The 14,370-nt window shown below is 50.8% G+C and overlaps 1 protein-coding gene across 3 annotated transcripts in view; it reads left to right on the forward strand.

Annotated features, from left to right (window-relative positions):
- The window catches only part of AK8 (adenylate kinase 8), a 109,695-nt gene that overhangs the window by 39,957 nt on the left and 55,368 nt on the right, over positions 1 to 14,370 (forward strand). For all 3 annotated transcript variants that reach the window (XM_084798105.1, XM_084798106.1, XM_084798107.1), the window contains exon 10: positions 2,055 to 2,144. In XM_084798105.1, the coding sequence (XP_084654231.1) occupies positions 2,055 to 2,144 (90 nt within the window). The remainder of the gene's footprint in view (positions 1 to 2,054; positions 2,145 to 14,370) is intronic.

Consider the following 14,370-nt stretch of genomic DNA (forward strand, 5'->3'; position numbering starts at 1 on the left):
CTGGAGGTGAAAAGCGTGGCTTCCGTTGTTTTCTGGTCCCCTGGCTTTCTCTGAGGGAACTCACATGTGCTACCCATGTTTGTCCCCAGCCGGAACTGGAGGCTGAGCACTGGGTCTGGTGTTGTACAGACCTGCATTTAGATGCCAGCCTGTCGCTTACTGGCCCTGTGACCAGGGTTATCAATTCTTTGAGACAGTTTCCTTATTATAAAAGGGCACCGGGTGGTTGTCAGGACTGAACAATCAAAGGAAACAGCACAGTTCACAGACAGACTCTCTCACACCTGTCTGTGTCTTGTGTTTTCCTCAGCTGGGGAAGCTGCCGACTACAGTGCAGTGAGCATATTGCTGAGGACTGTGATCATTTGATCTTTGTCTTATGTGTTCACACTCTGCAGACCATTTTAGGGCTTATTGCGCTTTCTTTAGTGTGGACAAGATTGTGCAACTAACAATTCAGTACAATTTGTAAGCCTTCTTTCTGGCTGGGGCTGGAAAGATGGTTCAGTGGTTAAGTGCCACACAATCATCATGAGGGGGGGCATGTACCCCCAAACCCACACAACAGGCCAGGTGTCCCATGCATGCATATAACCCCAGTTCCAAGAAGGACAGTTCCAAGTAGCCAAGAAAGAACCAGCGTAGCCAGGCTCAGAGAGAGACCCTGCCTCAAAGGAATAGGGAGAGAGTGATAGAGGCGGCCACCTGATGCCCTCCTCTGACTTTTGCATATGTATGTGCGCACACTCACACACAGAGGCATGGCCACACACGAACACTGGGGCTGAGGAGATGGTTCAGTAGTTAAGAGAATCTGAGGTGGCTTTCCAGGGCCCATGTCAGTCAGGTGGCTCACACCTGTTTGGAATTCCAGGTCCAGGGCATCCCGTGGCCTCTTCTAGGCTAAGTAGGCATCTGCAAACACATGTGCACAGACACACAGGCCTGTGAATCATTAAAGAACAACTCCAGCCGGGGCATGGTTGTGCACACCTTTAATCCCAGCACTCAGGAGGCAGAAGCAGGCGGATTGCTGTGAGTTCGAGGCTAGCCTGGTCTACAAAGTGAGTCCAGGACAGCCAAGGCTACACAGAGAGACCCTGTCTCAAAAGAAAACAAAAACAAAAACAAGAACAACTCCAGCCAGGTGATGGTGGTGCACACCTTTAATCCCAGCACTCCAGAGACAGAGGCAGGCAGATCTCTGAGTTCCAGGACAGCTAGGGCTACACAGAGAGATCCTGTCTCAAAACAAGACAGGACAGATCAAAACAAACTAACAACTCACCTAGCTTTGGCTGGGGATAAAAGCCTGTGGGGTTTTTTGTTTGTTTGTTTGGTTGGTTGGTTGGTTGGTTGTTGTTGGTTTTTTGTTGTTGTTGTTGTTGGTGGTGGTTTTTTGTTTTTGATTTTTTTTTAATCCAATCTTCAATGACTGACCTCTCTTATGTGCTGGTTATGGATTGAGGCAGGAGACACAGTGGGGCAAGACAGACAAGGCCCTGCTGCAGTGGACATGCAGCCCAGGGGAATGACAAGTGATAGTGACCAGGTGGCTCCCGCAGGGTCTTCAGTGATGACTTTGGGGTATTTCTCGGTCCTTTCATGAACCCAGCATCACTCGAGGACCTCGCCAAGTGGAGCCCCTTGCTTCCCGACCTCCTTGCATCAAAACACTGTGAATGGGACCGCTGCGTGTTGTCCCCAACCACATGTGATTCCTCCATTGCAACCCAGAGAGCACCAAGTCTGTTTGGCAATTCTAGGTATAGTCGGGCCCTGCAGGAGCCTCTCCGTCAGCGACAGCCTCGTTAGTGTCTTCCCGAGCGGTCCATTTTTAATGTGCTTTGGCAAATGCATTCCTTTTCATTCTCCTTCTCCCTCTCCAACTTCCTTTTTGATATTTACCTTCTCTTGGACACCCCCCCCCACACCCTTTTATATTTTTTTCAGCGACCTTTCCCAACCCCGCAGGCAGCGTGAGCCGGAGCGTCTTTTTTCTCATCCTTCCTTCTATTTAAAATTTAACAGGGTCTCCACTTTTTCCCCCTCAGTCTGCTGCGGGCAGCTGCTGAAGGAAGCTGTAGCAGCCAAGTCAAACTTCGGGGAGCTCATCCAGCCGTTCTTTGAAAAGCAGATGACAGGTAGGCCACGCTTTCCACTAACTGCGTCCGCCCAGTGGCTCTAGGGCAGGTGCTCTGTCCACCTGTGGGCAAAGGTAGGGGAAAGGGGGGCCGGGCATTTGGGGATGCAGACGTGCCATGGTTGTGGCTTGGTTTTTTGTTTTTGTTTTTTTTTTTTTTAGCAAAGCCCGAGTGGCATCCAAATCTGGTCCCATGCCAGGTAAGGCACAGATATGACTTGCCGCTGGTGGTTCAGAACATTCTATTTCTTCCTGTTTGGAAGGTTCACTTTTCACAACTGATAGTGTTTAATCCTGCAGCATTTGCTGCAGAGTGGGGTGCCCAAGTCAGCTACCAGAAGCCAAGAGGTTCTAACAGCTTTACAAATTCCAGGATGAGTCAGAGGAAAGCTTGGTAGAGAGACAGGGTCAGCTAGGCTTTCCAAGTCCCCTGTGCTGTCTACAGTTTGAAAGCGTTCCTGGGGCTGACTCTCCTGAAAGGGACGTCTGAGTTCTTGCTAGGCCAGCTTCCCGAGGCAGAACCACATAAACTGGGCATGGTGATACACACCCGAAGTCTCAGCGCTTGGCAGGCAAAGATCGCTCTCAGCTACATAAAGGTCAGCGTGGGCCACGTGGGACCCGCCTCAAAGAGATAATAATAATAGTAATAGTAATGATGATGATGATGATGATGATGATGATGATGATGATGATGATGATGATAATAATAATAAAAGCAGTAGCAGCAAACATGTGGCACCTGATGTGTGTCTGTGAGTTCTATTCCTGCCCTGCACAGTGCCAGGTTCCACACTGCATCCATGGGGACTGAATGAATGAATAGGATGCCAAAGGCAGGTAGCTGGGTGGCCTTGGCTTTCTTTCTTTCTCTCTTTCTTTCTTTCTTTCTTTCTTTCTTTTGTTTTTAAGATTTATTTATTATGTATCCAGTGTTCTGCCTGCATTTACACCTGCAGGCCAGAAGAGGGCACCAGATCTCATTACAGATGGTTGTGAGCCGCCATGTGGTTGCTGGGAATTGAACTCAGGACCCTTGGAAGAACAGACAGTGCTCTTATCCTCTGAGCCATCTCTCCAGCCCCAAGTGGCCTTGGCTTTTGCCCTGTGCCATGTTGCTCATGACTGTGGAAAAACTAGCTCCTCACCAGCAAGCACCGAGGAGATCAGAACCAAAGACAGTGACAGAGCCAAGGGAACAGAGTAGACAGCAGTCACGGACCTTACGGGGGGGGGGGGGCAGGGGGGGGTGGTCCATCAGAGGAACCATTTGATCCTTCGTGTAACACACCCATGTGTTTTCCCCCAAATGATTAAAAAAAAAAGTAATCATTTGAGTAGGTTCCAAGCTTGCATCCCTTGGGCCATTCTGTGAAGTATGTTTCCTCATTTTTCAAGCTTGGCCTATTATCCATTGATGCATTGGGTCCAAAGTCATACCCGCTAACAACAGGGTATCGAGTGCTGTCCCGGTATGCAAGGCTATGTGCCAGTGTGTGCCTGCTTCCTCTCTCTCTCTCTCTGCCATCTCTGGTTGCCACCAGCACGTTTGTCTGATGTCGCTAGTAGTACAGACCTTGTGGTTCAAGACACACAAGTTTATTTTATTATGGAAGCCAGAAATCCTGAACCAAAGAGTTGTCCAGGCTCTGGCAAAACTGTACACCTGCCTTCTTCTCCCAGCTCCTAGAGGGTTCCTGCAATCCTCGGCTGCTAGGCCCTCCTCCCTTTTATAAAGCCAAGCAGGGTAGCACATCTGTGTCCCACTCTGTCACTTTCTCTATCTCTGCGTCTCTTTCTCTTCTGCATCTCTGTGCAGGCCCACTCCATATGTACATCAGGCAGGCTTGAACTCAAGCAGATCTGACTGCCTCCGCCTCCGTCTCTGAGTGCTGGGATAACAGATGTACGCTCCACACCCAGCTGCTCATGGCTTCTTATTCCAAGGGCTGAAGTAATGACTCGCACAGATGTGCAAAGGTAGAAAGGAAGCGTCTTTTTTTTTTTTAAGGTTTATTTATTATTATGTATACAGTGCTCTGTTTGCATGTACACCAGGAGGCCAGAAGAGGGCACCAGATCACATTGCAGATGGTTGTGAGCCACCATGTGGTTGCTGGGAATTGAACTCAGGACCTTTGGAAGAGCAGTCGGTGTTCTTAACCTCTGAGCCATCTCTCCAGCCCCGGAAACTTCTTTTAAAAGCAAAACAATAGTGCAGCTCAGAAGCGCCCTGCCAAGACTGACAGTGGCCACATGGGCGGTTATTGTTCGGGGCTTTCTTTTTGTAGGGTTTCAGAGGAGCAGGAGGAGTTTGGTTGCTAAGGAGCATACCGAGGCTGATCCCCGTTTTTATGGATAGATTTTGATTGTGTAAACCTTTGTGTGCTGGGCATGCTCCTTCCCATAGTGCATCTGGCTTTAATCACACTCCACTTAGGCACAGGCATAAGATGGTTCTAGGGAACTTGCTCTAAGAATGTTCCAGGACACAGCTTTTTTCTTACTGCACACGAACCTAAAACCAGTCTAGTCTAGCCCAACCCACAGCTTGTAGTTGTCGGCTTGTGTCCAGTATATGTTTGAGTGGAGATGGGTGTTATCAAGGGACCAGTAAGCGGCGCGCACAGGTTAGTTTTTTGTCAACTTAACCCAAACCTAGACCAAACCTGGGAAGAAGGGACCGCAATTAGGAAGTTGCCTCCATCGGATTGGCCTGTACTTGTTTCTTGATTGTTGGTTGATGTGGGAGCCCACTGTGAAACTGGGCCATGGAGGAAAGATGGTTGAGCAAGCCATGGAGAGCAAGCCAGGAAGCAACACTCGTCCATGTCCCCTGCGTCAGTTCCTACCCTGACTTCCCTCTATAATGGGGTATATAACCTGTAAGCCAAATAAACACACACACACACACACACACACACACACACACACACACACACACACAAGCAGCAGAAACCAAACTAGGCCAGGAGGTAACATCAGGTAGATCAGGTTCCTAGGCTGCTAAACAGGTTGCCAAGGAGCATTGTTAGCGGAGGACCACGTGCCCAGCCCAAGCCAAGTGGACCCCGAGGTTGCTAAACTGTTCCTTATGCTTTGCTGCCTCAAGGGTATAGATGTCCACTGGGGCCTGGAGGAGTGTTATTCTGCCTTCCAGAAAATAAGTTTTGCCCATTTGTTAGACCAACAAATAACCTGTTTTTAATAGTGACCAACTTTTGATCACATGTGAGGCAAGTAAGGTTGAATATAATTTGATATGGTAATTGTTCCTTGTATTTCAGTTTTTGTGAATTGCTGTGGCTTGTGTGTGTGTGTGTGTGTGTGTGTGTGTGTGTGTGTGTGTGTGTGTGTGTTTCTTTAAGTTTTTCAAGACAGGATTTCTCTGTTATTTTGGCTGTCCTAGGCTCACTTTGTACATTAGGCTGGCCTAGAACTCACAGTGATCCACCTGCCTCTACCTCTCAAGTGCTGGGATTAAAGGCATGCGCCACCACGCCTGGCACTTTGTGTTGCTCTTTACCTAATTTTTGTTTGCTTGTTTACCGCAGTGCTGGGGACAGAACCCCAGCTTAGCACTAGGCACGTGCCCTGCCTCTGCCCTACACCCTAACCCTTGTCAGTGAGCGTTTGGGCTGCCTGTTTAGCTTTGCCTCGGCTGCTTTTCAAATGCTCTTAAGCGTTGTTGTTGATTCTCCCCACAGCGCCTTATACCTACTATGTACTTCAGGTCACAGGCTAGTTTTGAAGATTTGATATTGTTGCCTGGGAGCGTGGTGGCTTGTCCCAGCCTCCTGGTACCCAGGTGTCCTGGAGTGTCCTAGGTTCTCCCAGGGTGCTGCTTACTGCTTTGTTGTGGGGTCCTGAGGCACATAGCCCTCTAATTTTCTTCCTCTGTCTTTCTAACCTAAGGCTTTTGGCTTACTCAAACATCATCTAAGGTGTAACTGGGATCAGTAGGGAGGCACTTCCTCTTAGGAGATCTGCCCATCAGTGCCTACACTGGTTCCTTCAGCCTCTGCCCAGAGAAATGGAGGCCCTTCTGAGGGGCCAGCTGACCGGCATGGGGTCTCATGAATATGGAGACAGCTGTGTGTTTCTCTGGATGGCTCCCGTCCTTGGTGTTTTGTGCTGTTTCATCCCTCTACAGCTTTGTGTTTGTTTAGACTGCATACTGACACTATCCCTTCACACTTCCTACAAATTAATGACACAGCCGCCAATGCCATGCCTTCCCGAACAGAGGCGATACGTTCTGCCGTCCTGTCTCACTAAGTCCAATCTCACAGGCATAGCAAGGAGTACATTTACATAACATCACCACTCAGGGCCTCATTAGTGGCTTCAGAGTAGCTGCCAAGCCAGCCAGAGCTCTGGGCCTGAAGAGGGGACACAAGCATCACTCAAGCTGGAGGGGACCACCTCCAAAAAGCTGGGGCAGGCGGGGTGCTGGATAAGCCTCCACAGCTGGGGTTTGAGAGGAAGGCAGGATGAAACGGAACTGCCTGACCATCCACAGCCACGCCCACTTCGGAGTCACAAGCACAGTGAGGTCTGTGATTAAAGAGTGCCCTAGCCACAGGTGTGTTCCCGGTCAAGTCTGAGCAATGTCCCTGAAATTCTGATCCCGTGACGGTTTAGTGTTATCTGTCAGCTTGACATGGTCTGGCATTGCCTAGGAGACAAGCCTGGAGGCACACCTGGGAGGGGTTGTCTTAATTATGATAATCAATGCAGTAAAACTCATCTTTCCCAAGAGCGGGAACATTTTCTGGCTGGAATCCCAGACTCCGTGTAAGTAGAGAAAGGGGAGCTAAGCGGCAGTGTGCACCCAGCGCTCTCTGCTTCCTGACTGCGGCTGTGCCGTGACCAGCTGTGTCTTCGTCAGGGTCACTATTGCTGTGATGAGACCCCATGACCAAAGCAACCCGGGGAGGAAAGGGTTCACCGTATTTGGATTACGCTTCCACAGCAGTGTTCGTCACTGAAGGACAGGACAGGCACCTGGAGGCAGCGGGACTGGAAAGTAGAGATGCGGTTGGAGTCTCAGATCACAGCCCTCCACACCTGGGGGAGGGTGTGTCCACATCCTGATGCTGGGCTTGTGTCCTGGACTCTCATACCTTGCCCAGGATGAGACCTGCTGAGCAGAGACAGCAGGTGGAAGGCATCGGTTCAGAAGACTCCTCCCGAAAGAGGCCCTGTCTTATCTTTATACCTTGCTATGTCAGTAAGTCTCTCTTGAATGCTGAAGGACAGGTTGGTACACTCCGTCACACTTTAGATGTAGAAGAGGGACACCACAGTTGTGTCTTACAGTGTGTGTGTGTGTGTATGTGTGTTTGTGTGTATCTGTGTATGTGTGTGTGCATGTATGTTTGTGCATGCGTGTGCGCGCGCGCGCACGTGTGTGTGTGTGTGTGTGTGTGTGTGTGTGTGTGTGTGTGTGTGTAAATGGTAGTCTATCGAGGCATCTCATATACCCCTCTTCAGATTCTCAGTCACATTCTAGCATCTTTGCCCTGAGTGCCAAAGGCAAGTCTTAGGAATGTGAAAACACCAAAATATGAGTTTTTCCAAGGGTGATCAAGACCCACAAGGCACAGGAGTTTGGCTAACCAGGCAGAGCTGATTATAAGAACAGAGGGGATGGCAAGGAATGTGTCACATGATTAACCACAGCCCTAAGGGGGCAGAGCGAGGAGGGTCAAGAGTTCAAGGTCATTCTCAGCTGCACAGCTTAAGTTTGGGGTTTTGGGTTTTGCTTGCTTGTTCTTGGTTTTTATTGTTGTATTTTTTGCCCTATGTGGCCCTGGCTGTCCTGGAACACCACCAGGTGTCCTTGAACTCAGAGACCCACCTGCCTCTTCCTCCCAACTGCTGGGATTAAAGGCCTGCGCCACCACCACCACCACCACTGGCTTATAGTTCGTTTGAAACCAGCCTGCAGCTACATGAGAACTTGTAGCAAATAAGAAAAAGTAAATAGGGGCTGGAGAGATGGCTCAGTGGTCAAGAGCGCTGCCTGCTCTTCCAAAGGTCTCGAGTTCAATTCCCAGCAACCACATGGTGGCTCACAGCCATCTGTAATGTGATCTGGCCTACAGGTGTACATGCCGGAAGAACACTCGATACATAACAATAATAAATAAATATTTTTTAAAGAGTAAATAAAAGTAAAAAGACAGAGAGATGCCACTGTGGCCCAGATGCTCCTGGGACCTCTGAGCTGATTGATGTCACTGCCACATGGCCACCCAGCAAAGAAGCGCCATCCAGAACAACCGCCCGGTCAGGCAACTTGGACTCCTCCGGAACCATTAGTACCCATAAGCACTCTGCTCTCTCGCTCCTATTCCTGGTCTCATAGGCAGGCCCTCTCCTCCCAGCTCCTGTGGCCCTGCCACCCTTGCAGGCCTGTCACTGGCTCAGCCAGGCGGATCCAGATGCCGTCTTCCTCTATGTAACCACTTCTTGAGTCTACCCACCGAGCCTCGTGATGTAGTGTCCCAGCTGTGACCTCTATGGACTTGGTGATGCTCTCTTTCTGTCCTCACAGATGCTGCCAACACCTCTTTCCCCTCGAATCAGCAGCAAAATTAATAACTGTACTATCCATTCTCCCATCTTTCCGCATTTTCTGGGCAAAAGGACTCCAGGGCCCCATTTCTTGGCTTATCTTCAATCTCTTGATCCCAGCTCTAGGCAACAGCACCACGGACAGTGGACCAGTGTCCTGTTTATTCTGTGCTCCAGACTTTGAAATATACAGGTCTGACCTCCCAAACTCAGTCTGACTTGAGCTTTCAGCGCACACAACAAATTTATTCCCTCGGGTTCTGCGCGAGTCACTCTTTAGGCAGGCAGCCTCCTTTACAGCCCCCAGGGCTCCGAGGTCTGCCAGCTAGGGTCTAGCTTCAAGCGTATTGCTTCTGCTGAGAAGCTACTGGCGTTTTCGCCTGGGTTAGAAATGAGCAAAAAGGACTCCAGCCTTTCAGAAAAGCAAGTTCTCTGGCACTTCTGGATCATTTAAAAGCAGATCACCAATGCTGACAGTCTCCTTTGCCTCTACGGAAGCCCATGGTGCGTGCCAAAGGTTCTTTCTCAAAAACCAAGCGTGCTGGCCTGCCTGCCTGCCTGCTTTGCTTCCCCTGCTTTCATTCCTACCAAAGGGTTTCTGTGGTCTTTCTGAACTCCAGAGATGGAGAGCTTCCTCAGGGAAGTGGCTAGTGCATCTTTGCCATCTGAGTCTTTGGTTCTCTAAAAGCAGAGCTGTCACCTTCCCCTCCCTCACCCCCTCCACCTTCCCACCTTATCATTGGCCTCACCTGGCTGGGCTCACTCACCTGATTGGAAAATACTCCCTGCCTTTTTGGGGTGACCCAGATTGTGGGTCTCCCTAGGAGATATGCCACCACCTCCGATGGCTCTCCTTAGATTTTCTGCTCTGGTTTCCCGTGGAGACTAAAAACAGCCAAAGGGCAGGCTGTGATAGTGGTGCGCACCTTTGATCCCAGCATTCAGGAAGCAGAGGCGGGTGAGTCTCTGAGCTACCCAGGGCAGCCTGGGCTATGTACGCAGTGAGGGTCTGTCTCAAAACAAAAACAAAATACCCACGAACACTAGCCGAAGGCCTAGCTTATCTGTGGTTTAAGCTTTTGTTTAAAATGTGTAATATGTTTATCATGCGCTGTCCACAGCATGCTTGGTCCCAGCAGGACAGCTAGGATCTGTCTCTTCAGCCAGGGGGTAGGGGGTGGGGGGCGGGGAAGTTGGGGGATGGAAGGGATGGGGGTGTTTTTTGGAACTGGGGTCTAGCTTTCCCCTTTCTTGTCCCTTCTGGAAGGGAGAGCCATCCACCACAGCTCTGCCTAGCCGCCTCTTGACAGGCTTGCAATGGGTCCCTGACTTACCTGCCTGCTAAGCAGCAGTCAGAGCCGCATTCCCACTGGAAGGTCTGCATTCCTTGGCACATCCCAGGCATGTGCTTGCTTCCAGGGGGAGACTAGAGCTATTTAATTGGCATAATAAAAATGCCAGTCCTGGTGTGGTTTGGAAAAGATCATTACCCCGAGTTAGCGGCATTTCCACCCACACAGCCTCAATTTCCTAAACATGTCTGCCTAGGAAGGTCCCTCGAGGTCTCATAGAATCCAAACAGAGGTGGGAGGTCTGAGGGAGATTTGAGCCCCCTCACTAGAACAATCACCTAGCAAAACTAGCTCAAGCACGCCCTGCCAGCCCAAACTGGGACGATTACAGCAATTCCGAGAGCATTCTGCGAGTCCCGGTCCCAGGAGGCGGCCCAGTTGCAACGGCTCATTTTGTTTAAAATGGGGAATTAATATTCTCGTCGCTAAATGCACACGAAAGAGTCGACAACACGCCGCTCTCCCCTTTTGTTTAAAACTTGCAAAGAGCTGCGGAGTTGAAAGCCCGTGCAAAGCCCCCGTCTGAGGAGCTAAGAGGACGCCAAGCCTTGTTTGGAGCCTGTGCTCGCTGCAAGCTGCCTTCCCGCCGAGGGGAGACCCTGGGGGACCTCTGCCCGCTACCAGCAGCCTTCCAGTGTGCTGTGTTTGTACTCACTGAAGACAGCGCAGGCCTCTCTAAATAATTTACCAGTTGATTAATAGACTCACAGGGGTATAATTAGTGGAGGGAGAGACAGCGGGCACAGTAACCGGTACACGCTTGGGGGAACAGCCAGCCTTTATTTTTCTACAGAAATTTTCTAGGGTGCTGGGCGTTTGAAGCTAAGTTGGGAAGAGCTCAGCGCCTCTTCCCTTTTGAAGTGGAAATAGGACAGTTTGAATCCGTCGAGTTTAATTTTTCACAAGCTTTAGGGGCCCCGCAGAGTAACTTCCTTTTTATTATTGAAAAAAAAACACCCCACATTTTTCTTTCATTTTTCTGAGTGCGCGCGTGCGCACGTGTACACACACACACACACACACACACACACACACACACACACACACACACAGTCCGAGCAGTGAGTCCTAAACACATTATTTTACTTTTCTATTCAACATGGGTTGCGCTTATGCTGCCTCCCCCAGGTATGTCGATGCATGTCCCCCAGACTCCCCCCCCCCCAGCCAGAGGCCCCACTGGAGGGTGGCCTGGAGGTGGATTAATGGATGCCCCCTGTAATGTATGCATTCTCCAGGATCTCTCACCTCTGCCTGACAATGCTTTTGAAGTAGCTCCCTTTTTCAAATCAAACTTTTGACTTTTCCCGCTGGGACTGCTACAAAGACTTCCTTATGGAAACGAGGTAACACTTTTCCTCCTTTCAGCCCAATAGAGAGCAGTGGTCAGGCTAGCCAAACAGGCCATGGGCATAAAGTGCTGTTTGCATTTTGAGGGTCCAACAGCTTGTTAATGAGGTTGGATCTATGAAGGGGGGTCAGTACACACACACACACACACACACACACACACACACACACTCCGCCCATCATCAACAGGTTTGTTGGAAGCCCACTTGCTGTCTTTACTAGGCTTTCATTGGAAAATGCACAGTCTGTCTTTCTTTCTCTCTTTCCCTCTTTCTTTTTTAAATATTTATTTATCTATTTATTTTTATACAGTATTCTGCCCAAATGTGTGCTGCATACCAGACAGGGGCACCAGATCTCATTATAGATGGTTGTGAGCCAACACATGGGTGTTGGGAATTGAACTCAGGACCTTTGGAAGAGCAGACGGTGCTCTTAACCTCTGAGCCATCTCTCCAGCCCAACATTGTCTTTCTACATGATCAAAATGGCATTTGGAAAGGGGCGTCGCCTTGGCACCTCGAGCCATGAAATTTTCTGTTCAGTGGTTTAGTCCAGTGGGGAAACTGAGGCAGTTGGAGATTGTCCATTCATGGGTGCAAGCAGGAGCAAGCAACCAGGCAGCCCACCCATCCCTGCTTCTTGGCACACACCCTGGCTTCCTGCAGATTCCGAGCGTTTGCTGTGTCTCAGGAATCCAGTGGGTAACAAAGCAAACGCAGACGTTCCTAGGCAGTCCAAGGAGAGCTTGCAAGTGCAAAGTGTCCTCCTACTCCTCCCTGACCAGAGTTTCTGGAAGCATCTTCCTCTCTGGAGGCACCCAAAGAGGCCTCAGAGAAAAGTGAAAACTGCAAGGCACTCAGCTGTGAAATTGTCCTCGACAGGTTGTCCCTGGAAGCCCAGCCTGCTTCTCCAGGCAGGCTGTCCCCAGTGTGCCGTCTGGGCAGTCCTTGGCATGGCTGGCACTGCCATCAAGCCCCTCTCAGACCTTCCCAATCGCACAGGCGGTTGGAAGCCCCCTTTTCCTCTGGGAGTGTCTTCAACGGATAGGAGCAACAGTGGCTTCTTTCCTGAGTGGGACCTGCTGAAACCCGAGCTGTGGCGAGGAAGTTGCCTCCCTGCATGGCCTCTGGTGGCCTCTGTACCTACAACCCCCCTCCCCCCGGGACATCTAAGGGCCTCATCATCCAGTCAGTGCTGGAGACTCCCTGCGTGGGGGAACCTCATGTCGTCCTGCTGGATGCAGCCTGTAACTTCACACCTGTCCACATCATCCTGAGGGCCACTGTGGCAGCAAGGGGCAGTGGGTGACAGAAGATGCTGAGGACAGAGGGGCCTGAGAGCAGAGAGGAGGAAGGGCCTGCCATTCACAGGGATCCAGGGCCGGAACCTAGGGGGAGGACTTCATCCTCTTTACCCTCACCCTGACCTTGTCCGGCAGCAGCTTCTGACTCCTCTCAGCTGATGTAGGATGCCTGGGTGGGTGGGAGGTAAAAAGGAAAGGGACACCCCCCATACACACCTTAACATTTCCTTGTGTCCCCTTGTATGCTGCTCTCAGTGGGTGGGGCGGCCGAGCTGTCCCTCAGTGCCCAGCATCAGCATCAGCATGCTCAAGAAGACAGAATAGGCAGGGGACAGATGACCCAACCCTGTCTGTGGTCAGAACCAAGGAGACTGACCCCTGACCCCCTGACCCCCTGACCCCCAGACACAGATGCTGCCTGCTGCCCTCTGCTGCCTGTTCCTATGCAAATGAGAAAGAACAAAAAAGGTGATTGTCACATGGCAGGTTGCTAGAGAGGCCAGTCTGGCTAGAGTCAGTCTGGACTGTTAGGACTCCAGCTGGGTTCCTATTTAGACTCTGCTGTGCACATAAAGCTGTGTAGTCTTGGGCAAGTCACTCACCCTCTCGGAGCCTCTTCCTTACCTGTAAAGTGATCTTTTATTGGTTCAGTTTGCTTTGTGCGAACAGTGAAAGTGTGTCAACGGGATATTAGGCACAAGGGCCCCTGCCTGCCAAGCGGGGTGACCTGAGTTCAATCTCTTGAGCCCACGTGGCGAATGACTGACTGCAGTAGCTTGACCTCTGCCCTCTACACACGCGCTGTGGCCGCGCCTCCCCACAAACAACTTAGAGCAATACCAACAGCAGCACGCTAGGCAGGCACAGTGCTTGCTCACTAGCCTGCTTCTCAGTGACAGGAGCCATTGCTGTCTTGGTGGTGATATGAATACAGATGCATGTAATGTGTGCCTTGCCTGTGTGTTTGTATGTGCCTTGCATGTGTGTTTGTATGTGCCTCTGCCTCTGGAAGCCAGAAGTCAGTGTCTTCCTCAATCGCTCTCTACTGGATTCTTTGAGGCAGGGTCTCTCACCGAACCTGAAACTTACCAGGTAGGCTAGACTTGCTGGCCAGCTTGGCTGCACCCCCCCACAGTGCGGGGCTTACAGACATGTGCCATTCCTCCCACTTGTATTTGGATGCTGGGGGCGTGAACTCAGGTCCTTACGCTTGCACAGCAAGCACTTTGCCCACCAAGCCATCTGGCCAACCCTCATGTCTGGGGGGTTGGATAGCTTGTTCTTTTCCTGTGACAGCCACCGGTTTTGGACGCCTGGCCTCTATAGTAACCAGGGCCAGCCTTACCTCCGGTGCCCAGTGGTCTGTTACAGTGTGATGAGATGGCTTACCATGACCTACCAGGCCAGGGAGGCTAGTTCACCACGATCTTGATTTAGCACGAGGGTTTGGAACAGAGCCCCAGGGATGGCTTGCTGCCACTCTGCCCTGACATTCCTGAAGACTGCCAGCTGGTCCCCAGAGCCGTGCATCCTACTCTCCTCCCCCTGGGCCTCTTCCAGTGCCTCTGCTGAGGCCAGCATGCCCAGGCGAGATGCCTCACCTCTATACTTTGTACTTTGGATGGCAAGCTCGGGAC

The sequence above is a fragment of the Acomys minous genome (genome assembly GCF_964271855.1).
Source record: "Acomys minous genome assembly, chromosome: 10".
Lineage (NCBI taxonomy): Eukaryota > Metazoa > Chordata > Mammalia > Rodentia > Muridae > Acomys > Acomys minous.